Source organism: Vanellus vanellus, assembly GCF_965231255.1.
Source record: "Vanellus vanellus genome assembly, chromosome: 2".
In the NCBI taxonomy this organism is placed as follows: Eukaryota; Metazoa; Chordata; class Aves; order Charadriiformes; family Charadriidae; genus Vanellus; species Vanellus vanellus.
The window spans coordinates 119296574-119324564 of record NC_138906.1 but is presented as its reverse complement, the minus strand read 5'-3'; the positions used below and the strand labels follow the sequence as shown (position 1 = coordinate 119324564).

The 27991-nt window shown below is 40.3% G+C and overlaps 1 protein-coding gene across 5 annotated transcripts; it reads right to left on the bottom strand.

Moving 5' to 3' along the window:
• Positions 1-36: 36 nt before the first annotated feature.
• IMPACT (impact RWD domain protein) lies at positions 37-26947 on the bottom strand. Of its 5 annotated transcripts, none has more exons than XM_082479223.1 (12): positions 26894-26947; positions 25328-25456; positions 24494-24546; positions 23436-23498; positions 20621-20707; positions 18936-19021; positions 17163-17291; positions 16775-16872; positions 10673-10746; positions 9046-9136; positions 2156-2290; positions 37-277 (listed from the first exon to the last, which is right to left on the bottom strand). In XM_082479223.1, the coding sequence occupies exons 1-12, from the start codon at positions 26927-26929 to the stop codon at positions 206-208; spliced, it is 1053 nt and encodes a 350-aa protein (XP_082335349.1). In that variant the 5' UTR covers positions 26930-26947; the 3' UTR covers positions 37-205. The 5 variants fall into 5 exon arrangements, with proteins under 5 accessions (XP_082335349.1, XP_082335350.1, XP_082335353.1 ...); XM_082479224.1 differs by having other exon boundaries at positions 16775-16869; XM_082479227.1 differs by lacking the exon at positions 2156-2290.
• Positions 26948-27991: the final 1044 nt, after the last annotated feature.

The following is a 27991-nucleotide window of genomic DNA, read 5'->3' as shown; positions in this document are numbered from 1 at the left end:
ATGTATAAGAATACAAAAAGCTTGTGTCTAAGATCTACTTCAAAACAGCAGAAGAAGTCACAGAACAAGATGATCAGTAAATCTATAGCTTTACTGAATTCTCTTCTGAATACAAAATGTCTGTTGCATTGGATAAGGCAATAACGTCCATGTTTTCTTTGTATAAATATGTGCAAAATAATCTTTTATAGTTTTAAAAAATAAATTAGTGTTCTGTTCTCTTCTTGTTGTCCTTCCTTATCTTTTTGCTCTTTCCTGCTTGTTTAGACGATTCTTCCTGAAATGAAAAACAAGCATTTCAAAATTTAAACAACATTCTTATACACCTTGAGTATTCTCTCAAGCTCACCCAAGAGAATTATTTAATATGAACAATGTTCATAGTTCACTGTGATTTATGAAAGTTTTGAATTGTATAATATTTATCCACTCAGTTTCATTAATTTGTCTGCTTATCTTGCTATTTAGAAACTTCTGCCTTCAGCAGTGATAAAATTATAGATATAGCTACGCTAACAGAAGCATATAATGTAAAAATAATCTAAGCCATTTCCACTCAAGGAAGAGGTTACCAGTATAGAAATACTTCTACACTATAATGCAAAACTCCTTCTAGTGTGGGTGTGGCCTTATCAAGACATATACTGTACACCAGTACATTAAAACTAGTTCCCTAAGTGAAACAAACCTACACTGGGAACAGCAAAATTTTGCCACTCTTGCTGGATCAACATTGCAACGTGCAGCTTGCTCTGACTGCCAGTTCTGAAAAACAAGGCTTTTCTTTAGTGGGCACTCATCCCAAGCACTATCCAAATGGTGAAAGAATCTGCCACTACATCTGACAGAACCTGGGACATTTTAATCTACTCCCTTCTACATCTTGCACATGGGAAAGAAATGGACTCTAACAGGATGTTTGAACTCTGCTATTCTGAAGAGAGTTAGCTAAAAGAATACTTTTTCCAAGAGCCACATCTATGGTGCTAGAATAATAATGACCATAAGTAAGCTCCATCTGTTATTTTTCTGAAGGACGCTGGCAATAAAATAGGCTTTTTAGTACATAATAAAGAAATACAGTCTAATATAAGTTATTAAAAGTAGAAAAAAAAAGTAGTCATTTTTGGTACTAAACCTTCTCTTGAGGGTTAATGCTTAATCCTCCTTTCTTAGGAAACTAATCCTTTTATTTTATGAGCAATGCTTTCAAATAAGAGAATATTGATAAACTGCCAAGAAGGTAAATCATTAAGTATACAAGCACCTCTAAAAAGGAAAAAGCAAATAACTGAAAAGTGCAGGGGGAGGAATGGGGAAGAATGCACAGCTTTCAACCACAGCAACCTTATATACTTTCATATGAAAAGGAAAACTGGCAGTTCCATACTTTTTTAAGTATCCATTAGTAATTATTTCCTACTGTCTTAAACTTTCTATTGTTAGCAGTTATATGCTATAATGTACACAGACATATCTAATATGCTGTTCTGAGGATGAAGAAAAGAAATGTTGAAAACCAAGACTATTAGATGAATAAATGACCTAAGTCCCTTAAGAAGTGCCATTTAAAGACATTTGGAACTTTGTCTCCCGAGTTATTTAAGGTCCCTTGAAATATTTTCCCTTAATCTTTTCTGTAACAGTTAATGTAATTTTGTTTGAATCTTCTAGTCTAGGGTTTTTTTAAAATCGTGTCTACCACCTATAATTCTGAAAACTTCTTTGTGCTAATACAGCTTTCAATTTTTAAAATGCCTACTAGTCACAGTGATTCCCAAGCTCAGTCTGCTTACGCACTAGAACTGGCAGCACCAGTAAGCATGAGAAGCAGCAGCTTCCAGTTTTCTAAACGCAAAGAAAGAGGCATTTCCCCATTCCATCCTCCTCCAGTCCTCAAATTTGTGTTCTGGACCAATGTCCTCAAGTGCTCCCACTCTTCTACTGCACATCTCACACTTACAAACCAGCTCACTAACTTCTTTGGAAGTTCTTCAGGAGTCTTTGCACTGATCCCATGCACACGATCAGCGCATCAAAGCAACCAGAAGTTGACACAGGTAATACTACTTTTCTTCTGGCTTCATCTAACAGTGACAATTTACACAAGTTCACATACAAATAAATGCCTTCACTCTAAATGGCAGAAACCTACCACTGAATGTACATAGTTGTATTCCACAAGTATATTTCTTGCACAATTGTTTATATGTTTAAAACGATCTGGTCCTAAGAGAATACCTCCATACCAGCGGGATACCACAACTAACACATTGTGGACATTCAAAATCTGTTTAAAAAAAAGAAAAAAGAAATAAAAGTTTTTATTTTTTACTTGAACTAATTTTACTATTGCCACCTATTTTAAACATAGAAAAAGTCTACTACATTTTTAAGAACTTTCAGTCAGGTCTGTGTCACACATATGTTATCAGATGGTAACAAATAGAGACAAGTCAGCAGCTGTGCTAAGTTTCCCTCTTTAAGCTCCTAACCAAAGGTAAATTTAAAGTAAAATGAGTCGATATATCCCTCAGAAAGGGTGCAAAGCTATCTCATGTGCACTACAGTTGCTCATTCATGTGTCAAAGGCTTCAGATATTACTTAAAGGGAAAATTACCGAGTTACGTTTATTATTCTTTGGTATGATGAATTATTATTTCCAGAGAACCTCTGTCACTAAGCAGATTGTCCATCCACATTTTTGCAAGTGTTGGTGGATCAGGCTAATAACAGCCAGTGGACAGACATTATACGTATAGGTACCTAAAATGCCATAAGCTATCACTGTTGCCATGTGCAGGACCTAGCAACAACTCCTGGATAATACATAAAAAACTCTGCATTTTCCAGGTTTGAGTCTTAGTCTTTACAACCAAGCAGTTGCTTTCTGAATTCAAAATAGCATAAAGTTCACACAACATGAAATAATGTATTAGCAATTAGGATTGAAAGGAACTAAATGACCTTTACAGAGCTTTTTTAAGACTGTAAGTAACAAAATCAAGGAGAGAGTTAAACAGAAGTGATGATTTCTTTTACTGCAAGTAAAGGCAAGAAACATGGAAGGCCTTCAACAGCTTTACTTTTCACAAAATCTAAGTGTGACTTGACTAGACTTGAAAACTAGCGTTTACTCTCCCTTATAGCAACTCTGTGTTCAAGAACTCCCCATCATCAGCAAACACTAGTAACATAGGGAATGCCAATTGACTAAGTATCAGAGAGAAACACACAACTTCTCAAAATATAAGATATATATTACTGCATGCAAGTATGTAGTGACAATCACCAGTTAGCATTTTTGCTCATACTAGTCTTGCATGATTAGCGATCACGATCCTGAATTTGTCCCTCAAACGAAGGCATCTGAAATCTCTGTGGAAGGTCTTCACTTAGAAATAGCTGTCTCTTATGTCCTGGACAGTACTACACTAATGCACACAGATGGCTTGGAGCCAGGCAGAGCAAACAGGGCTTTATTTGCATAAGGTTGAGCAAAAACACTGTGGTCTGCAAGATGTCAGGGGGGTATGGTGGAGGTGAGAAAAATCCCTTAAGAGCTAGCAGTCAATAAGGCATGCTAACAACAATTCATTGTCTCCATTAAGGAGAAAAATAGACCTATTTGACCGAACAATACTATTAGAAGATTCTATCATTGTTTGCGGAAACAGAATTATTCTTGGAATTTTAAAATGAAAAGGATAATGTTAAAAAAAAAAGGGCTGGGGCAGGCTTTGTGACAGACATTTTCTACTCTACATTTACACATCAGCCATAAAGTCTATGTATAGCAACTGTTCACAGTAAACAGGATGCCAAACATAGTTGGGAAATTTTTAACTCTAAGTTCAAAAGAATTAATCTAAAATACAGTTGCTTGTAACCGGAAAGTGCTATCTTGACTGAAGAGCTAGGTTTATCTGAAACAAGATAAGATTTCTATTGCAAAAGAAGAACTCCAAGTACAGCAACAGAAAGTGTATGAAACCACTTAATTTTCATGCCCATAGCATAGAATCATTTAGGTTGGAAAAGACATTTAAGATCATCAAGTCCAATTGTTAACTTAGCACTGCCAAGCCCACCACTAAACCACGTCCCTAAGTACCACATCTACATGACTTTTAAATACCCAACCACTTCACCGGGCAGCCTGTTCCAATGTTTGATAACCCTTTCGGTGAAGAAATTTCTCCTCATATCCAATCTAAACCTCCCCGGGTGCAACTTGAGGCCATTTCCTCTTGTCCTATCACTTGTTACTTGGGAGAAGAGACCAACCCCCACCTTGCTACAACCTCCTTTCAGGTAGCTGTAGAGAGCCATAAAGTCTCCCCTCAGCCTCCTTTTCTGGAGGCTAAACAATCCCAGTTCCCTCATAAGACTTGTGCTCTAGACCCTTCACCACCCGCATTGCCCTTCTCTGGACACGCTCCAGCACCCCAATGTCTTTCTTGTAGCGAGGGGCCCAAAACTGAACACAGTATTCAAGGTGCAGCCTCATCAGTGCCGAGTACAGGGGGATGATGACTTTCCTAGTCCTGTTGGCCACACTATTTCTGATTAAAGCCAGGATGCTATTGGCCTTCTTGGCCACCTGAGCACACTGCAGGCTCATATTCAGTTGGCTGTCGACCAGCACACCCAGGTCCTTTTCCGCTGGGCAGATTTCCAGCCACTCCTCCCCAAGCCTGTAGTGCTGCATGGGCTTGTTGTGACCCAAATGCAGGACCCAGCACTTGGCCTTGTTGAACCTCATACCATTGGCCTCGCACCACCGATCAGCCTGTCCAGTTCCCTCTGTAGAGCCATCCTACTCTCAAGCAGATCAACACTCCCATCCAACGTGGTGTCATCTGCAAACTTACTGAGGGTGCACTCAATCCCCTTGTCCAGATCACTGATAAAGATATTACACAGAACTGGCCCCAACACTGAGCCCTGGGGAACACCACTTGTGACCGGCCACCAACTGGATTTAACTCCATTCACCATGACTCTTTGGGCCTGGCCATCCAGCCAGATTTTTATGCAGCAAAGAGTATACCCATCCAAGCCATGAGCAGCCAGTTTCTCCAGGAGAATGCTGTGGGAAAGAGTGTCAAAGGCTTACTTAAGTCCAGATAAACAACATCCACAGCCTTTCACTCATCCACTAAGCGGGTCACCCTGTCATAGATCAGGTTAGTCAAGCAGGACCTGCCTTTTCATGAACCCATCCTGACCGGGCCTGATCACCTGGTTGTCATGCATGTGCCACATGATGGCGTTCAAGATGATCTGCTCCATAACCTTCCCTAGCACTGAGGTCAGACAGGCCTGTAGTTCCCCAGATTCTCCTTCCAGCCGTTCTTGTGGATGGGCATCACATCTACCAACCTCCAGTCAAATGGGACCCTCCTGGTTGGCCAGGATTGCTGATAAATGATGGAAAGTGGCTCGGTGAGAACTTGGGTCACCTCCCTCAGTACCCTTGGGTGGTATCCGCCCCACAGACTTGCATATGTTTAAGTGATGTAGCAGGTTGCTAACCATTTCTGCCTGGGTTATGGGGGCTTTATTCTGCTCCCCGTCCCTGTCTTCCAGCTCAGGGGTCCTGGGTACCCCGAGAACAACTGACCTTTACTATTAAAGACTGAGGCAAAGAAGGCATTAAGTACCTCAGCCTTTTCCTCATCTTTTGTCACTGTTTCCCCCCGCATCCAATAAAGGATGGAGGTTCTCCTTAGCCATCCTTTTGTTGCTAATGTATTTATATAAACATTTTTTATTGTCTTTTACCACAGTAGCCAGATAAAGTTCAAGTTGGGCTTTTGCCCTTCTAAATTCCTCCCTGCATAACCTCATAACATCCTTGTGGTCCTTCTGAGTTGCCTGCTCCTTCTTCCAAAGGTCATAAACTCTCTTTTTTTTCTTGAGTTCCAGCTAAAGTTCTCTGTTCTGCCAGGCCAGTCTTCTTCCCCGCCAGCTCGTCTTTTGGTACATGATGACGGTCTGCTCCTGCGCCTTTAAGATTTCCTTCTTGAAGAATGTCCAAACTTCTTGAACCGCTTTGCCCTTCAGGACTGTCTCCCAAGGGACTCTGTAAACCAGTATCCTTAACGGGCCCTCCAGAAGTCCAACGTAGCAGTTCTGCTGCCCCACCTCCTTACTTCAAGAACAGACAACAAACATTTCATGATCAGCATGCCCAAGACAGCCTCCAATCATCACATCGCCCACTAGTCCTTCTTTGTTCACAAACAACAGGTCCAGCGGGGCGCCTTCCCTAGTTGGCTCCCTCACCAGCTGTGTCAGGAAGTTATCTTCCACACACTCCAGGAACTTCCTAGACTGTTTCCTCTCCGCTGTATTGTATTCCCAGCAGACATCTGGTAAGTTGAAGTCCCCCACAAGAACAAGGGCTAGCTATTGTGAGACTTCTCCCAGCTGCTTACAGAATATTTCATCTGCCTCTTCATCCTGGTTGAGTGGTCTATAACAGACTTCCACCATGATATCTGCCTTGTTGGCCTTCCCCCGCTTCTTACCCATAAACACTCAACCCTATCATCATCACTAAGCTCTAGATAATCAAAACACTCCCTAACATACAGGGCTACCCCACTGCCTCTCCTTCCCTGCCTGTCCCTTCTGAAGGGTTTATAGCCATCCATTGCAGCACTCCAGTTGTGTGAGTCATGTTTCTGTGATGGCAACTATATTATAGTTTTCCTGCTGCACAATGGCTTCCAGCTCCTCCTGTTTGTTGCCCATGCTGCATGTATCGTATGTCCTAAGTGCTTATAACAGAAAACTGTGAGACCTATGAACATCTAGAAATCAGCCCATAAACTAAACTATTTTAATCTTTTCCTAGAGGTAAAAATTGCGCTTTCCTGATCCCTACAGCAGTATTTTTTCAAAACAAAAATATTCTCAGTAACTAGGACTACAGATAGAGGGAGATGATCCATATCACAGAATCATAGAATGGTTTGGGTTGGAAGGCACTTTGAAAGGTCATCTGTCCAAACCCCCTGCAATAAGCAGGGACATTTGCAACTAGATCAGGTTGCTCAGAGCCTCGTCCAACCTGACCTTGAATGTTTGCAGGGATGGGGCATCTACCACCTCTCTGGGCAATCTGTTCCAGTGTTTCATCACCCTCATCATAAAAAGTGTCTTCCTTATATTTAGTCTGAACGTACCCTCTTTTAGTTTAAAACTATTAACCCTTGTCCTATCACAACAGGCCCTGCTAAAAAGTTTGTCCCCGTCTTTCTTATAAGCCCCCTTTAAGTACTGCAAGGCCACAATAAGATGGAGCCTTCTCTTCTCCAGGCTGAACAACCCCAACTCTCCCAGCCTGTACTCATAGGAGAGGAGTTCCAGCCCTCTGATCATTTTTGATTATTGATCATATGATCTAGACACATTCACACGTGAAAGGGGAAACTTCAGGTCACTTTCTAAACTGGATTTTTGTGGAATGTTAAGTGTCTAGACATTTTAAGTCTGACAGCTTTCAAAAGTACACATTAACATGCTGAGAAAAAGCTGATAAGCTCAGAACAAACTGAGGTACAGTACAGAATCAGAGAACCACACAGAATCACAGAATCTCCTAGATTGGAAAAGACCTGTAAGATCATCTAGTCCAATCATTAATCTAACAACGACAAGCCCACCACTGAATCATGTCCCTAAGCGCTATATCTACACAACCCTTAAATATCTCCAGGGATGGCGACTCCACCACTGCCCTGGGTAACGTGTTCCAATGCCTGATGATCCTTCAATAAAGAAATTCTTCCTAATATCCAATCTAAACTTCCCTTGGTGTAACTTGACGCCATTTCCTCTTGTTCTATCACCTGTTATTTGACAGAACAGGTCGACTCCCATCTCTCTGCAATCTCCTTTCAGATAGTTGTAAAGAGCGATAAGGTCTCCCCTGAGCCTCCTTTTCTCCAGGCTAAACAACCACAGTTCCCTCAGCTGCTCACCAGAAGACATGCTCCAGATGTCTTACCTGCAAAGTTGTTTCTTTACATTACTTTTATTACAATAATGTTTTCACACTGGCCACATATACATGCCTATATTACATAAAGTAAGTTTTCCTTTCCAAGTCAGGTTTGAGTTACTTAGGCAGTTTCAAAAAGTTCTAAATGAAAAATGTCAAAGTATTTCCATCAATTATTTTTTTTTCCACACAAAAAAGAAAGATTTGAGTAAAAAAAAGTTTTAAAACAGTCTCCAAGAATAAGAGTACAACACATTAATTAACAGAATATGCAAGCAAGTAAAGGACAGGAGAAGAAAACCCTGGTTGTGAAGGGGACATCAATCTAAAAATCAAATTTAAAACCAATAATTAGTATGCTGGTATAGCTAAGTGACTTGAGGCACTCCACAAGATGTACCCAGCTGTCCCCTGTAGTTATAGTATTTTATTTATGGTTTTACTAGGGCTTGCATCATGCCAGTGAATCAAAATTTATCAATCTCAATTCATGTTCAGTAGCAACTTTGCCGAGGGCATATTATTTCAACACTTGAAAACTAAAATATGTGAGTATGAGGGCTGAGAACCCCAGAACTGGAAACAGCACAAGTTTTTTTGATCATTTAATCTGTTTCTTTAACTCCTTCACTCCCTTCTACCTTTTGCATTTCAAGCGCTACTCTGGAAGTTCAAATATGTGTCTTTTCATTATGCGTATTTGAAGAAACCAAATGAAAGGCTGTGCATAGGTCAGCTGTCAATCACCTTCTTCCAGTCTTCATTTTCCATATACCTTAGAGTTTTAAACCGTTCAAAGTATTACTACCACCTATGACACACTACTTGTTTCTATGATCCAAGACCTGGAAATCACAATTCACTACATGCATGCAACAGTCTGTTTTCTCTTTCACCTTTGAGATAGCAATCATCTATTTGGATAAGAGCAGTGCAAGAATTAAAATAGTCTTCTAAAAGTTTATGTACATTGTAGCGATTTTTGAAATCTGTTCAAAACTTCCAGAAGTCAAAGATTAATTTCTATAACCTGCATAAGATGAAGAAGACGTCCACCTGCTGCTGTCTCCCCATCATCTTCACAATCCTGTAAAAATGTCTGCTTATCTTCACAGTATATTCTTAAAAAGGAAAAAAAGAAAAAGAAAAAAATTAACATAAAAAAAGATTAAAAAAATATCAATCAACTAACATTTTGACATGACTAATGAAGTCTCAGAGACCTTTCATATGCATGTGTATCAATTCTACTTCTCTACTATGGACATTTGCATGAAAACAGGATGAGGCTTAGGGTAAACACAAATATTTATCTGTACAGTAGAACAAGGTTTGAGAAGCTTTTACATAGACTCTAGCTATTTCAAGTTAAGTCCAGACTCATTACCAGTGTAAACTCCTTAATAAGAAAAATCCTTAGGTTTTTAGCCTAATAATTACACCTAGCTGAAACCAATATCAGATCCAGTTTCAAATTATGGTACACACTTACAAGTTGGAAGACCTCAGACAATAATATTAATAATTAGTTAGGTCTATATTTCAGCAGCAGTGTGAAACTATTACTGAAATTTGCCTTCAGATTCTTCATGCCATCTCCTTCTTCAGGAGGCACTCCAGGAAACTTATATATGAAACAACACACCCCAAAAGGACAGCTGCCCAGGTCTAATTTTCCACAAGTAATGCTCAGAGTTCTATTGTTTGTTACCAACTGATTTCATAACTTCCCAATTTAGTTAACACATGACACAATGACAGAGAGGCTTCTGGTACTAGATGACAAATATGAAGCAGTAAGTATGTTTCCATTGCTTTTTTGAGGTGTATTTTTGAAGTACGAGTGAAAGAAGCCAGATCAGCAGCAGCAACCGAAATCCCCTGTTTGCCAAAACCTTTTACTTAGGTAGACTTTTTAGTCAAGTACTTGCTCTCATTTCATGTTTCATTAGGATCATGCCAAGATGTGCATGAACAGATCAGTGTCTATACATGCTTTTCCAGTTCGCTGATTCCTTCAGTAATGAAAGGGGCTCCTTTTACTGTTACTTAGGTTCCTCAGAAAACCTACATCACTATCTGGACTAAGACCAATTCATTTCACATAAGCTACATTCACATAAGATGCCAGAGAGAGACCACTGGCAAACTCATTCTTACCGGTTTCTCATTTTCCCTGAAGTCTCTCGTATTTCAGCTGAAGTTTCATATGCCAGATGTCTGCATCAGGCTTTCTGTTTCAACTCTTATTTCAACTAAAAATTTTCAACTATTTCTAAATATAAGGTTGGGAGAAAAAACGTTACTTTGCCCAAGTAAAAACACACGTGGTTCAGGATGATGTAGCATTTCCATGCTCACACATACTATACAAAGTATAACAACATATGTTCAAATCCATTTTCAGTCTTTTTTAATTCCTAATGCTGCTTTACTATATTAACATATCTTAACATAACATTCCTCCTGTATGTTCTACTTTATTGACCTCAAATTCAAAATAAAGCCTAAAACCTTTACCATACAAACAAGAAACTTACACCCATAAATAATTAATAGCAAGTAATTTATTTGATGGATTTTACCTTTCTCATGTCCTGCACTCATTTGTCAAAGAACACTGAAAAAAAATAAACAAATCACTATTCATCTCTCACCTGTATGCATATATGTTGTGGGTAGCACTTGCAATTTTCTTATTCTCATACAATTTTTCAAGAACTCTCTTTACCTTTAAAAGAACAGAAATAAGCTTCCTATTATAATGGGGATTTCATACACACCATCTCAATATCCCCTGCTAAACAAACATCTCCTTCTTAATACTATAATGAAACAGTTTTACACTGACATAAAATGAACTAAATATTCAGTGTGGTAACTCAAGAAGCAGCTTCTCAGTACACTCATGCGAGTTTCATATCATATTTCTGGGATATTAAAAACAGCTGTTCCTTGAATTTGTACATTGTGTACATTCATGTTATTGCTGAAGACATAGAAGCGTCAAATCACTTTACTAGACAAGAGAGACAGTAAGATCTAGAAAACATTTTTAATTGGTATTAAATATCAATTACACCTGCCTATTTTTTCAACTATAAGAGTAAGCTGGAATATAACACAATTTGATGTACATTTTCCCATTACACCCTGCTTCTACCTACTTCACAAAAACATGTGATATTTAGAAAGCTCTACTACATTTCATTTTGACTTTTTCCTTTTTCTTCAAACATACTTTTTTTCAGTTTCCACTTCACAGTAAGAATAATAATTAAAAAAAAAGTTCTATTATGGGTCTTAAAGTGTCAGTATTTCCCAGAAAACAGATATTCCCACCATGTCCATCTCTCTGCTCTTAAGAAGCACCAAATTCAAAACATACATCAATTATCACTTCATATTCTGATTCTAATTAAACAAGCTAGCAATTGTTCAACCCTTTCCCATTTGGTCTAGCAAAAACGAGAGCTCTGATCAAGACATTGTTTTACTACATAATACAAAACTAATATTACTTTAAGAAAAACATTACTGAAGTTGAGAAAGTTTAGAAAAACAGGCTTGGCAAGTAAATTACCTTGCACTCCAAAGAAAAAAGTCTCTGAGGAGTAAGCATTATACATATTTAATATCTGTCTTAGCTATACTGTGCTATTTCCAATTCTTCTGGACGAAATTCAACTTACAAAAATCACCTCAAACATGATAACTCAATGAAAAAACTCCTATTATTAAAGGAGAACATTGCTTCAAAGACCTGCTTTCTCCTTTTTTCCCCCCCCAAAGGGGAATATTGAAAAAAGACAAATTAGTTAATACGCTTTCATAAATACATTTCAATACATGGACTTAGGGCACAAAGCACGTGAAACGACACCTTTGACATTACTTATTTGTCAGCTACCAGGCTCCTAAAAACATACCTTAAAGGTTAATTATGTGTCTGTATTAGCAATGAACCTCCAAAACAGACATCTTACAGCTAAGCAATAGTTTATCCTTTTTCCTGTTGTAGCTCCTGAGCCTTTTTTTTTTCTCCTGTTCCCCTCTCTATTATTCCTGCTTTAGGGAATTAAGGGATGTGATTTTCTACATGTCAATGAGGGACCTACTCATAAAAGACACAAGATGCTTACACAACAGATAATTTCTTAGTCCCACCTTACTAAATCAATGTCAAGTCCAAGAACCATATATATTTTAAATGTCAGAATAAGCCAAACTGAGACAAGGAAAAGCAACGGTACCAAATATAGCCTGCTACCTGAAATATGCCGATCACTTTCTTTGCCCCACAAGGCTTATGGTAACATATTCTGTTACGTAAGTAACTACAGTTTTACTCTGGCTATTGTTATTGAAAACTACATAGGAAGTTAGGTTCCACTATTAAAAATACTTAATAAAGGAATTTACACAGCAATCTGTGTACTGTCTTAAAATATCAATGACTATCATTGCAGCATATAGATTATGCAGATAAAGTATTATGGGCACATACTAATCTCTTCAGCTGATAAAGAAGCTAGCTTTCATTACAGGTGCAGTGTTCACCCCATTCCTCACCTCTTTTGGCTTGCTTTCAGAAAAATTAGTCCATACCACAGTACAGCTTCCCTGCAGTCTGAAGACCGATCACCTCACACTGTAGAGCAAGACTCTTGCGAAACAAGATGGATTTGACACTTGGGGACTTGCTCTATCTTTATACTAACCACATACCAACAAGTCTTGACTGGAAATTTCTAGGTATATTGAGTATATGTTGTCTTTAAAAAAAAAAAGTTATAAAAGAAGAAATTAAGAATGCCTTTGTATGCAAAACAGAAATTACTAACCTGCTTTAAGTGAGTCCTATTTCTTGACAGAGGCCTGCCCTTTTAGAAACCCACGTCTGTGGGTAAAGACTTCCTCAGAAGTAGGAACAATCTTACTCATAAATCATGATCAAAGAGCAAGAGCTTTTTTTAAATGAGAAAAGTTCATTAAACCAATGACTCTAATTTCTTCCCTTTCTAACGCAACACAGTTCATAGGGACTTCCAGTTCACAGGGACTGAGCACAGCTAAGAAAGCCCTCAAAGAGCAGTACTACTTTAATGAAACTGGTAACGAACTGAGTATTTTAAAACTGAGTCCTAATGAAGAAAATTACTTTCATTTTGCAAGCAGTAAAAGAACAGCTCAAAAAATCTGAAAGTGTGTTGAAAAAAAGCTCAAGTTGTATCCAGATCGAGAAAAGTAAGATAGATGACAAGACAGATGTGAAAAGCACAGCACATTTTTGAAGATTTAAAAATAAAATTAATTCATTTTTTTCCTCAAACACGTAAGAAGCTGAAGCTTACCAGAGATCTGTACTGCCAGCAGATAAATATAATATATATAAAAGAATCACTTAAAGAAGATACAGTTGTAGCACAAAACCTAAATGAATGTACAGTATACATGAACTGAGAAGGTCAGACAAGAATGATATAGTGCAGTCTTACCACAGAATAAGGTTGAGAAAGCTGATAAAATTAATAGGACAGATCAGCAAAACCAGATCATATTTAAGTAAAAGTTTAAAGAGAATTGGAGTATGAAGCTGTTGAACTATAGCTAAAGTATCTAACTGTTGTGGTTTGGTCTTAGCCAGCGACAAAGATCCACACGACCACTCGCTCGACCCCCACAGCTGTGGGGAAAAATCAGAAGAAAAAGGCAAACCTCGTGGGTTTTTAGCAGCAGACTGGCTGCTAAATGCCTTTAAGGACCTGAATCCTAGTATTGTGACAGTCCAGGAGTGCTTCTGTTTGACACCAGCTGAGGATCTGTCTTCCCTCAGAGCTGATAGAGATCACTGGATTTCAGCAGTGTTGTCATGTTACATTATGTACTGCTCCAAAATGCCTTGGGATGAGATTTATACAGAAAGCTGCAGAGGACAGAGTCTGGATGAATTATGTCTGCAGTGAGTTCCTTCCAGCCGAGACAAGCTCGGGAGCAGAGGAGTTTGATAGGGGAGTTTAACAGAACAGCAAAAGGGAAGACAGACCAGTAACAGTAACACCAATAAAGGGATAGACAAACACGATTCCAGTATCACCACTCACCAACCGCCATAGCCCCCCCCCAGCAGTGACTGTCTTCCCCTCCCCCAGCTAACTCCTCTTATAGCCTGGGCATGGCTCAGGTGGGATGGAATACCTGCCTCCCGTGCCGCATCCCTGGGGAAATTAACCCCATCCCTGACGGAACCAGGACACTAACCTACCAGTTAAAACTGTTCCTGCAGCAGAAGGTGACTGATGACCTGGATGAAGGCATAGGGTGTACCCTCGGCAAGTTTGCTGATGACACAAAACTGACCCAACCAGAAGGCTGTGTTGCCATACAGCGTGACCTGGACAGGCTAGAGAGTTGGGCGGAGAGGAACCTAATGAAATTCAACAAGGCCAAGTGTAGGGTACTGCATCTGGGGAAGAATAACCCCATTGTATCAGTACAGGTTAGGGGCTGACCTCCTGGAAATAAGCTCTATGGAAAGGGACCTGGGAGTCCTGGTGGACAACAGGATGACCATGAGCCAGCAATGTGCCCTGGTGGCCAAAAAGGCCAATGGCATCCTGGGGTGCCAAGAAGAGTGCGGTCATCCTTCCCCTCTACTCTGCCCTGGTGAGGCCACATCTGGAGTACTGTGTCCAGTTCTGGGCTCCCCAGTTCAAGAAGGACAGGGAACTGCTGGAGATAGTCCAGAAAAGGGCTACAAAAATGATGAGAGGACTGGAGCGTCTTTCTTATGAGGAAAGGCTGAGGGACTTGGGTCTTTTTAGTCTAGAGAAAAGAAGACTGAGGGGGTATCTCACCAATATGTAAAGCGAGGGTGCCAGGTAGATGAGAACAGTCTTTTTTCAGTGGTGCCCAGTGATAGAACAAGAAGTAACAGGCACAAATTTGAATATAGGAAGTTCCATCTAAACATGAGGAGGGACTTCTTTACTTTGAGGGTGGCAAAGCACTGGAACAGGCTGCCCAGAGAGGTGGTGGAGTCTCCAACTCTGGAGACATTCAAAACTCGCCTGGACACCATCCTGTGCAACCTGCTGTAGGTGACCCTGCTCTGGCCAGGGGGGGCTGGACTAGATGATCACCAGAGGTCCCTTCCAACCCTGACCACTCTGTGATTCTGTGATGCAATACTAACATCTCAAAAGTACTTCAGGAAGGATGCAGGGAACTAAAGACCAAAAAGTCTTATGTCCATACAAAGCAAACTAATGAGGGGGAAGCAAAACCCTAAAAAACATAGACAGCTTAAAACATTACAGCTTTTGTATAGAGAAATACACCTCAAAGCCCTGTCAACATTCTTTCAAAGTCACTGAGAATGTAGAAGATCTAGCTTACCTGGAATTGCAAAAAACACTTTACAAGATCCCTTATCAAAAATTCTTAAAATAAAAGCTATTATTGGATAAAAGGAAAGAGGAAAATCCTCTCAAGGTTTAACTCTCTGTTAATGACAAAAAAAGATGAGCAGACCAGTAGTTTCCCCACTAAACAGGGATCAACAAAGGAGATTGACGTTAATAGACTCAAATTGACATACAAAGTGATTCTAAACTAGTTATTAGCATTTGCAGAAAGAGATCTTGGGGTTATAATAGACGTTTCTATGAAAACACCAGCTCAGTGCTCAGTAGAGGTCAAAAAGGAAACTGAAAGGTATTACTAGAAAAGGAACATGGAAAACAAAAACTCTTCACACCACTACAAATCCTTGGAGTGATTGCATCTTCAGTGCTGTGCATAGTTCTAGTCTGCAGCTCAAAAAGATTACAGCATACATTACATGCACCAAAACAGACTGAGGGTCTTCAGCCTCAAAAACCGAAAACTAAGGTCTATAACATATGATAGATGACTATAAAATCCAACTGCACAGAGAAAGCGGAGAGGTGCAACAAACAAAAGTTATGAGCGACTGATTCACAGCAAACACAGGAAGGCATATTTTCATACAATGATGCGGATTCTGAATGTTAATCCTGGTGCAAGAAGCAACGGGACAAATTCCACAAAGGATAAAAGAAACCATCACTAATATTAAACACAAGGATACTTTCTTTACCTTGTGTTAAGCTGCTGAAAGAGGGGAAGCATCATGGGAAACAAAATGTAGCTGCCCTTTTCTAGCAGTCCGTCTAAGTCTACATTCACCACTGATTCCATTAAGAGTCAGGAACTGTGCATTTTTTCTAGTTGCAGTCAAATACAACTCTAGAAGAATGCTTACCCCTTTCACTCAGCTCTTGATAAAGATTTACTTATGCATTATCCAAGTGTATTTTTCAATATAATGCCTTTCTGAAGGAGCAAAAACATTTATAAACTCACTTTAATTCATTTTCCAAGTAACATGTGGCAGACTCAGTAGCTTCCAAATATCTTACGATAAACTTGGCAACATCCAAAAGTCAAATTTTGATGTTCTTATTCTGTCTTACATCTAATGCACTTAACGGTACAGAATAGCAATATCGACCCACTTCAACAATAAAACTAGAAAACTACCAGGAAGCATTGCAGAGCTGGTATTTAGAGCTATTTAGCTGACAGTGAAAGCGAGAAACTGATGACTACTCAGACAATATTATCACACAAAGATGCAAAGACGGACAGGCATATTTAGCTAATACCAAGTATTTCACTAACATTTTGTCAAGTTCAAAGTACAGACAAAAAGAGTAGAATTTATCTCTACTTACTTGTCTGGGTGTCACCACAGGAGCCAGATGTGCCTGGAAAGTACTCCTTCGATCTGTGATTGGGTTTCCATGATGTATGGATGGCAGTTCTTCATCTACTGATCACAAACAAGGAAGCATTTGTTTTCTTTTAAGGGTACTGAAACAATGTATATGGCTACATCAGTAAAGAACGTCTCAACTTTAAAAACAGGGATTTGTCAAAGTTAAGTACACAAGATGACATACAGAACCACCAAAAAATGTTGGTTTTTTTTTAAATTGTTATTAATCTTGATTATAATTTTAATGTTACTAATTTTACTCAAAAGCTGAGCTGAAAACCAGAATCTTATGGCCTCTCTTTTCAAAATTATTTCATCAGAATAAACAGGGGCATATTTCTTACCTTCTGGACTTTCAGATGTAATGTAATTTACAATTTTAATTGGATCTTCCTGAATGGGCTGATAGTCTAGGAGAAAATCATCTCCATCGTCTTCATCAACTTCTTCACTGGTTTTCTTAATATCTGGTTCTATTAAGATACAAGTAGTAGAATTTATTACACTTTTTTTGAGACAAGTAAAACAAAGTTTCAAATTCTTCTTCTCAAAAATCTGTCTTTTCAGTTCAAATCAGTTAAGAATTATGAAATGCAGAATAGTAACATTAATTACAATAAAACCCAGAAAATTCTTAGTCCTTTGTTAACTAAAATCTTGCTTAGAATTAGGAATACAATTCTTGTGCTATGGGATCCTTGCATAATATCTTCTGTTTCAATACTAATTAAGAAGAAAAGAACAATAATGTTTACCATTTCCATTAAGCATTTACAATGCTACCATTAATTTAATCTGAATGGAGAGACAAACATAACCTGATGTTTCACAAGACTCCAGTCATTTGGGGAAAAATGTAGAGCTGTAGTTCAATGCTACTTCATGAGGTTATAAAATCATTGTATTTGAAACATCTCTCTGGACATGTTTCAGGCACTCTGGGATTCCCAAAATCCTATTTTCCTTCATGCACAGGACATACAAAAAATAATAGTCAATAGCAGAAGAGTAAATATCACACACAGTTTGTGCTCTGGCAACTGGATTTAGAGGGAATCTACCATACAGACCAGTTAATATATCACAATCTAATTTCCTATTTAGAGGGCCAATGATGTGGTGATGATGCATTTTTTTATAACATAGGTATTTTCAACAAAAAAACAGAGGGGTGATATAACATGTTCAAAAGGCCTAGAAAAATCATTAGATGTATTAAGCAGAAACCACAAGGTTGCTGTCAAAATACCTAACACACTTCCAATATTGTCAGTAAAATTATCACTTCTCAGGATCCACTCCTTTAGTCATGTCAACCAAAAATGACTTTTTAAATATCTGTGATTCAGATTTAAATATCTGAAAATGCAGTTTATTGGAATACTAAAACTAGACCTTATCATGAAGAAGCACTGAAAATATAAGTTTTTTTTTTCCTCTTCAGTCTTTTATTCCTCACAGGACTAAGATAACATCCATGACATAGAAAGTGAGTTCTATTTCCTTTTGCCACAAGTGCACGCATGCATAACACTCATGCATTTCATAGCAGTTAAGCATTTTAATCCACAAAAAAACCCCACCACTTTTTGAAAGAATGACTGTTAGTTTACATAAACTCTATAAGGGTAACAGCAGAAGACTCACTGTAACTCTAGTGATGATGTACTTCTCATCCCAATTAGTAAAACACAATTAAGATGGAATACTTGGTCATTTGTCTGCATATTCCACTGAAGTTTATCTTGAGGCTAATCCCAATCCTCCAAGAGTGCACTCAACACCAGAAATTAATTGCTAATATGAATGATTCCTTTGCAAAACAGAGGACAATGTATAATAAAGTATCTGTGTGCAGCACTGCGCTTTCATGCAAGTAATTTAATTCCCAAGAGAACTGAGGACCTTGTTCTAATTCATTGAGGCCCCGCCCTTCCTTTTCCCCCTACTGCTTTTTAAAAAGGGAAGCTATCACTGTAAAACAACAAGCCATGACACTGGAGACTGTTGTTTTCTGCCAACTACAAAATTGGACATAAAGCTTTAACTTGCAATGAAATCTTATTTTGCAGTTGAACAAGAAGGAAACAAAAAAACCCATGTATTTTCTGAAATACCTGGATCTGACGACTGTGCCTTTTCTATCAGAACTTCTCGTATCTTCTCCACCCATAAATAAAGTATACTTTCACCAAGGTTCTGTCTGGAAGTTAAAACTCACAGTGAATGAAGAATCATTTCTATGGAATTCACTTAGAAAGTACACCAATAATACAGGTATTTCATACATGCGGAAATAAAATATTATAATCTAGTGAGATAAAGAGCTTAGACAGACTTGTGGAAAGTTCTGTCTCAGTAGCTCACTGGGTGAAACACATCTGCATCGTTATATACTCTCTTTGTGGCTTGCCTTTTCCCCCCCCCAATTTGAACATTAAAAGCAGCAATGCTGGAAGAAGACAGGCAACTGACGGAAACTCTCTGCCCACTAAAGAAAGGGAAAGCAACTGCCAAATGAGTAAGTTGGACAGTCTCAATATTTTCAATAGAACACTAAGCCAGGATGACCCAGCTGGGTCTGGGTCAGTTTTCTCTACAAAAAAGTCCTGTATTGCCAGTGGTGACCTCCTTCAACTGCTCTGTGGCTGTAGGGGACTCTCTCCCATGCTTGGGATAGGGGCTCTTCCTTGGAACAGCTGTACTTTTCTTTCCCATCAAGCAGCAGAGGTTGATCTTGGTGGACTGTGACAGGAGGTCAGTGGCAGCAGACACAGTGGAGCATTGCATTGATATGCTACAGTTTGCGTAACAAGCAGTCCTATAGGACAAGGAGGTAAGGATTTAGGTCTAGGAGTCCTTACTCAGGGGGTCCAGGTGTGTATTAAGGTACCATGGGAGGATGGGATGAACACATTTTTAATGTGCATCTTCAGAGTTAAGAAACACCACCTTAACATGCAGCAGGATCCAAACAACCCAAAATATATTTAAAATGGTGTTAAAAAGGTTAAATTTAAAAAGTTGTCTTTGCAATTATGTTTCAATATGATTATGAACCATGCACATTTGTCTCAAAAACAAAACTAAAGATTTAGGGCCAAAAGTAACTCATGGTTTATCATTGATTTTATTCTTACTGCCACCATCTGGGGCACCACGTAACTACATCTCAGCAACAAAATTACATTTTTAAAGTCCTACTTTTCTTAATTTATACAGCACTATTGCTGAATACAATCAGAAATTCAAACAAATACACATATTTTAAGAAAAATATTCAAGTGAAAATAAAGAATTTATAAACCTGTAGCTCTGTCTTCAAAACGTGAACAGACACCAGAACAATTCAATGCCCTGATTCCATGCTGCTTCTTATCATACAGAAGCATTATTTTAATACATGAAGAACTATATTTGTTTTAATACTGAAAGAGGGTAGATTTAGACTAGATATTAGGCAGAACTTCTTTAGTCTGAGGGTGGTGAGGCACTGGAACAGGTTGCCCAGAGAAGCTGTGGATGCCCCATCCCTCAAAGCGTTCGAGGACAGGTTGGATGGGGCTTGAAGTAACCTGGTCTACTAGAAAGTGTCCCTCCCCATGGGAGGGGGATTGGAACTTCTTTAAGGTCCCTTCCAACTCCAACCATTCAGTGATTCTGTGATGCTAAAGACAGAATGAGAGAGATTAGACAATTACTAATATTGCTCCGTTTTGTGAAAGTAAATAGGAATTTCTTTGGCTATAACCCAATTTCAGTTTCTGCCTATTCACAAATTACACTTTGTCTGAAAGGTTACCTTTCTGTGCTGCTATTCTTCTTGTCACTTGTGTCCACATCATGAAATAAAGCTTTGTACTGAATAAGAGTCTTACCAGAAGAATAACTGGGTGGGAAAAAAAAAACAAAACCAAACACAAACATTTGCTGCATTTTTAGGAACTTTGGGTCTCCCAAAACAGATTTGTGATCTATAACTATCTGTTTATCTGAAAACTGTTTAGACATTGGATAGATAAAAGGCTTTTACAAACACTGTGCATATCAGTGACTACTCCAGAAGGTTTTTAAACACGCTGAAATGATACATATGGCCTAAAGTACAAACACATTCATTTCCTGCTGAACAAACAAATGACAGGAGACCAGCAAGGGCTCTGAACAGCAACTGATACAGACAGAAGAGAGCTGCAAGGGACTAATGTAACTAGTACAACTTACCAGCCTACAAGGCTGCAGGGGGAAAGCAAAGAAAAAAAGTGCTCCACAACTATGCTATTTCTCCTCACAGTCCTCATGTGGCAACTTGTGCCAGATGTTCAGGGCATTTGAAGAACCACCTAGAGCAGCTCTACATCCGGTAGAGACTCCAGCAAATCACAGAACGGTAGGAGTTGGAAGGGACCTTCACAGATCATCTAGTCCAACCCACCTGCCAAACAGTTTCACCCAGAGCAGGTTGGACAGAGACATGTCCAGGTGGCCTTTGAATATCTCCAGAGAAGGAGACTCCACCAACTCTCTGGGCAGCCTGTTCTAGTGCTCTGTCACCCTCAAAGTAAAGAAGTTTTTCCTCATGTTTAAACAGAATTTCCTGTGCTCCAGTTTGTGCCCAGTGTCCCTTGTCCTGTCGCTGGGCACCACTGAAAAGAGTCTGGCCCCACCCTCTTGACACCTGTCCTTTAGATATTTATAAGCATTGATGAGATCCCCTCTCAGTCTTCTCTTCTCCAGGCTAAACAGACCCAGGTCTCTCAGTCTTTCCTCATTAAGACAGACGTCCCATTCCCTTGATCATCTTTGTAGCACTCCACTGGACTCTCTCCAGTAGTTCCCTGTCTTTCTTGAACCGGGGAGCCCAGAATTGGACACAGTTCTCCAGATGTTGCCTTATCAGGGCAGAGTAGAGGGGAAGGATGACCTCGCTCAACCTGCTGGCCACGCTCTTTTTAATGCACTCCACGATGCTATTGGCCCTTTTGGCCACAAGGGCACACTGCTGGCTCATGGTCAACTTGTCCACCAGAACTCCCAGGTCCCTCCCTGCAGAGCTACTTTCCAGCAGGTCAACCCCTAACCTGTACTGATTCAAGGGGTTATCCCTCCCTAGATGCAGGACCCTACACTTACCCTTATTGAATTTCATTAGGTGCCTCTCCGCCCAACTCTCCAGCCTGCCCAGGTCTCACTGTATGGTGGTACAGCCTTCTGGTGTGTCAGCCACCCCTGCCAGTTTTGTGCCATCAGCAAATGTTGAACAAGACTGGACCCAGTACTGACCCCTGGAGAATACCACTAGTTACAGACCTCCAACTAGACTTTGCCACTGATCACAACACTCTGAGCTCTGCCATTCAGCCACCTCACTGACCACTCATATAATCCACACTTTCTAAGGTTACCTATAAGGATGTTATGGGAGACAGTTTCAAAAGCCTTGCTGAAGTCAAGGTAGACAACGTCCACTGCTCTCCCCTCATCCACCTGGCCAGACATGCCATCACAGAACGCTATCAGATTGGTCAAGCATGACTTCCCCTTGGTGAATCCACGTTGACCACTCCTAATATCCTTCTTTTCCTCTACAATCCTATGAATCTGGACAGAGTTAAGGACAATCTCTGTTCTTTTTACTCCACTGAACAACTGTGGTTAATATGATCCCATAGAACTTTTCACTTAAAATCTCAGTGCATTTTTAACACTTCAAACGCAATTTTATTTGCTTAAATTATCTGTTGCTTAATTAGATAAGGAACCCAGTTAATCAAAGTAACTGAGTAATTACATAAAAAACCCTCATGCAAGCTAAGTGCTCTCTTCCATATTTTACAGCATTACAAAACATTTCTTATGCAAGATGTTCAGATTTCACTATTTTGGGCATGACTCTGTTTCCTTATGACATACTTTCATTTCATTTAGTTTATACTATCTTTGGGATCTGAAAGAATTAATTAAACCATATAAAATTACTACATTTACTACCCCAATTTCACAGCAATTCAAAACCACATAATTTGAGTATTTCTAAATGTTCTGTTTATTCTCATGCATTCATTATGCGTTGTTGTTAGCTGCACACTGTGATAATAAAGTCCGCTATGTTACAGATTCTAGTTAATAGAATCTACACGTGTTTCATTTGTTTTAAAACCTACTTATCCCCTAGCTATCTTTTAAGAAAAACTGTTTTGCCACTTACACTCTAAGACACAAACATTTTCAGATCCTGCAGTTTAACATTCAAATGCAGAATAGATGCAGAAATCTCACACTTCATAGCACCAATTTATAATCAATCTCATAGATTCTAAAGGGAGTCTATTCAATAAGAGTCAAAATGAAGACTTCTATACTCATAGAACACCAGGTCTAAACAATATAAAAGAAATTTGTCAGAGTTTAACACAATTTTTCCTTGCAAAATGCTTAGTAAATACACGGCATCTTTAACTGTTAGATTTATAAAAGAAACTTGCTGTTTTATGGCTATTGCAGCAATCAGTTTACAACTACTAGTTCACGCAGATACTTAAAAGCATACATTAAGCAGTGCATGAAGCTGAAAATACATTGTCTTCTTTTAATATATTCCACCATCTCTAACTTACACATATATTTCTTCCAAGCTATTTGCTAGTTCCATATAATCTTGTCCTCGAAGCCAAGGAGCACTAGAATGGAAAGAAATACAATGAAAATGGTGCCTATATGCTGATCCCAACATCTCAACAAACATTCATTTTAAAATAAATGTGATAAACACCTTGAAAATAAAACATTGTCAATCATTCGCACTTAACAAGATTCCAGTTGTAAGCGTCTTGGTAAAAGCACGATCATCAAGCTATCCTTCGAGACTCCTAACTTTGGCTGCCTTTTCTTACCTCAGTTAAGAAAGCTGGACTTGTTTTTCATAGCAGGCCATTGTCACTCCAGAGTCACCTTATGGATTATTAGCTTACCTTTCCAACTCCTTCAGCCCCATAGTACCTATTCTATTTAGAATGACCTTTCAGTTCTGTACCTGCATCCTCGTGGTCTCATGTTAAAATATAAACTTGAGGTAAAGTTTACCTGCACTATTTTGTATTGCCTTGTCAATACCACTGACCAAATCTTAGTAGATATGCTGCGTCATGCCCTGCAGATCCTTCTATCATCCAAATCAGGGACCTGACTTACATATCTCCATTCCCATCTTGTTCACATGTCAGGAGACAAGGGGAGAGCAGGGAAGGAAAACAGGAAAATGGCACATGCTATGACTCCATCACAACAAGAGTCAGTGCTCAGATTAAAAGCATGCCTTACAATCTGAAACAAGCATCCAGACAAGAGGGGTATACCCAAGTAAGTGATGAGACATCAGTGCCCAACACAACAGGCAGCAGCAACCATACCTCCACCGTCTAATTGCTGCCTTGCCACAAAATAATGCTGCAAGAATTACAGATGAAGGGAGAGAGCAATCTGTCATAGGGAGCTCCATAAGGGAGAAAGAATAGAATATTCTTGCCTGAAACATCCCCCATCCCCAGTATAGTTTAATTCAAGGAGTCATCTTAACCAAACTTCAACTTACACTGTAATCAATTAAGAGTGGTAATTCAGAAAAGACATATAAACGTTTGAAAGAAAATAACTCTCAGCAAGAAACTTCACTTACTTTAGTTGATAAATAGGTGGCTCTGAAGCTGGATATCCTGGCGGCAAAATCACCTGAAAGAAATCCAGGATAAGTATTCACTGGACTACTCCTCACAGCTAGCTGAGCTTTACTGATGGACCCTGATGTCGTGCACTAGGACTACAATCAGTGTTACAAATGAAGAAAACAGTTGGCTAAGTTGTTACAGAATCACAAGAAAACCTGAATATCTTTATTTAGGATTCCAATAATGGTAATGCATGCAAATATTATATTTCACAGTGCAATTTTTGTGGATGAAGTGTCACGCAAAATAAACTGCAGAAGAAATTTGAAAGGAACTGCATACATGGTTACTGGACTTATTCATCACTGCACTTTCATAAGTAGACACTTCAATGTTTCTTCCACTAAGTAAACTTATTGTTTTAATTTCTGTAAACATAAAGGAGCAAGTTACTCAGTTAAGCTGATCCAAATTCTGTTTTGCCTCCACGTTTTCCCGAAAGTAAATCTAGAAGCAATTGCAGCAGACTGACTGAGGTGCCCTACGCAAAGTCAATGTGAAAAATATTTTAAAAATCAGTCTTTGGAGAAAAACATTGAAGTTAGGTTTTGTCAGGTGTGGAATTACGATATGTAACTACTGAAAATGTCACAATGAAAATGACACAAGCACACTGATGCAAAGGAACAGTCACTGAAAAGTCTATCGCAGATTCCAATCCAAAAGCTCTTTAATCCATCTCAGTAGACAATGAATCCTATTTAAATGGTTTCATGCAGGCTCAAGACCTTGCCTGCATCAGTCCAACTACAAATTCTGTGCCAAACTCTTTAACACCATTATACCTGCAGACAGAGGGTCCATTTTGGTTGATCCAGACAATCATTAATCTTAATACAGTAGATCTTTTCATCTTCATCAACAACACACCAATCTTCACCATATATGGATGAAAGAGCTTCAATTTCATCAATCTAGAAAAGGCATTATGCAAAAAATAAATAAACTCCCCAAAGACCACAACCTTGTGTGCCAATCACAGTGTTAAGTCTTGCTTTTGTACAGCTAATTTACAGATGTGACAAGATTCATTACACTGGAAGGCCACAAATATTGCGGACCCAGTCCCAACTCACAGCATAAGTAAACTTTGCTCAGTTCTTCCATACATGCACCAGCTTTTGCCTTCCTATGAATAATCCTGTAACTTTTAGCAGTGACAAAGTGAGCAAAGTGACATGGAGCAGCTGCAACACATTTTTGCAGCCCCCAATCAGTGCTATTCCTGGTTTGGTATCATGGTTTGAGCCACTGAAATGAACAACAGATGCTCACTCCCACCTCTCCCGAAGGGAGGAGGAAGAGAGAGAGCCTTATAAGTTTAAAAAGAAACTAAACTACTTAAATGAAAATATTAACAAAATAATAAAAATATTAATAAAATAATTAAAAGGAAATAATTAAATATATACAATACATACAAAAACCTATCAAGCTCCCAAGATGATGATCACATCACCAGCTGGCACTGGGAAAGTCCCGGACTGGACTCAGCAATGAACTGGGTTATGGATCTGGATTCGGGAATGCAGATTGGGACCAAAGGCAGATGAATACACAAAGTCCTCCTTGGACACTAGCCATTAAAGAAAGAGAGCTGACTCTTTGATCCCTCAGCTTTTATACCAAGCATGATGCAGATGGGTTGGAAGACCTTGTTGGTCAGTTTTGGGTCACCTGTCCTGTTCACTCCTCCCCGCAGGTGCGACCCCTCTATGCTATTCTGCTCGCAACCCTCCAACGGGGCACATAACAAAGTTGTCTGGCCTTGGCTACTATAGCAATAAGCATAAGCAGGAGCCTCTCTGCATACCATTCCTTGGCATAAATTATAAACAATCAGGTATTATCACTCTGGAAGCAGACTGTCTTAAAAACACACCGTTAATTTCAGAGACTTCAGTTAGTTAGAAGAGGCTTAGCTGCAATGTAAAATTACTGAATAGGAAATTGCTTCTCTTTTACCTCAAAGCAGGACACTGGGTCACGTCCCTGCAAGGGAAAGACCCCGAGGCCCTGGTACTAGCTCTAACCGAATAAGAGTGAATAAAATCATCCCACAAAAAACAGAGAGCCACCTTCCACCTCGAAATTAAGACACCTGAAGTGGCCCTTCAGTGCTAACAAGCAGTCGCCCGTTGGTGCCTGAGCAAAGCGGACCGCGCTGCCGCTGGGACAGCACCGGGGCCGGTGGGCTCCTCACAAGGCCGGGGTTCACCACAAGCCACCTGAAGCCACCGCTGTCGACGCGGCGCTCACATCGCCTGCCTGAAGAGACGGCCGCGACACCCCGACCGCAAACACGCTACTCCCCGCAGCCCTCCTCACCCAACCCCGCCGCCGCCGCTCACTTGCTGCTGGGCCGCCTCCGCCTCGCTCGCCGCCATGGGTACCTGAGGGGAGGAGGGAGGAGTGAAAGGGCAAGCGGCTGCGCGGCGCCGGGCCCTGTGCGCATGCGCCGGCACCGGGAGTTTGCGCGGTAGTGGCGGCGAAGCTGCCTGCCCTTCCCTCCGCCAGCTCTCCCGCCCCGCCGGCAGGCGCATGCGCAGTGCTTTTCAGGGGGCGGTAGCGCTGAGGCTTCGTCAGCGCAGGGTGGCGCTCGGGAGGGTGGCGGTGGGGTTCCTCCTGTCCGCCTTTGGGCGTCGTGCCCTGTTGCGGTTGCTGTTGCGTGCCGGAGGCTGTATCTCAACTGGCGAGAGGATCGAAAGGGCAGAGGCGGCTGCGCAGAGAAACTCGGAGACTCCTAGCGGGAGAGGCGGGCTCTGGTCGCTCGCCCTCAGGGCAGGGCAGGGCCGGGCCGGGCCGGGCCGGGCCGGGCCCACTAACGCCCGGCCCAAGGCGCGATGGCGAAACGCCCGGCTACTTCTGTGCCAGGCGCTCCCATAGCCCTTCCTGCCCTGCCCTGCCCTGCCCTGCCCTGCCCTGCCCCTTGGCTCCGGTTCTCTAAGGGCTGGCGGCGCTGACCCCGCTCTTCTCGGCACCTGCTGCCTTGCCTTCCCGCCGCCTGCCTTCCTCATGTACAAACGGTGTACCTCAGAGCAGGACCGTCCCATGGCCCAGACAGACCTGCGGACACCAAAGCACAGCTACATCCGAACCCGACCCCCAAAGTAAGAGCTATTGGAGTAGTTTTGGGTTTATCTTTTTTAGGGTTTGGTTGGTTGTTTTTTTTTTTTTTTCATAAGTTTGCCAAAGCAGTTTTAAAGTTTGGAAGATATTTTAAAAAATAAGAGTGGCGAAAAAGCCCGAGGCACCATCCTGGGTCACACAGTCTGTTTAATTTCAAGGGGAGACCTTATCGCTCTCTACAACTACCTGAAAAGAGGGTGTAGTGAGGTGGGGGTTGGTCGCTTCTCCCAAGTTACAAGCAATAGGACAAGAGGAAATGGCCTTAAGTTGCATCAGGGGAGGTTTAGATTGGATCTTAGGAAAAAATTCTTCACTGGAAG

Excerpts from the sequence above, each read along its gene's own strand:
- IMPACT (XM_082479223.1), bottom strand. The coding sequence starts at position 26,929 with ATGGCGGCGAGCGAGGCGGAGGCGGCCCAGCAGCAA. Across the intron at positions 24,547-25,327 it reads AATGGACCCTCTGTCTGCAG|GTGATTTTGCCGCCAGGATA; the intron begins GTATAATGGTGT and ends GATTTCTTTCAG. Across the intron at positions 278-2,155 it reads ACAACTATGTACATTCAGTG|GAAGAATCGTCTAAACAAGC; the intron begins GTAGGTTTCTGC and ends TTTTCATTTCAG.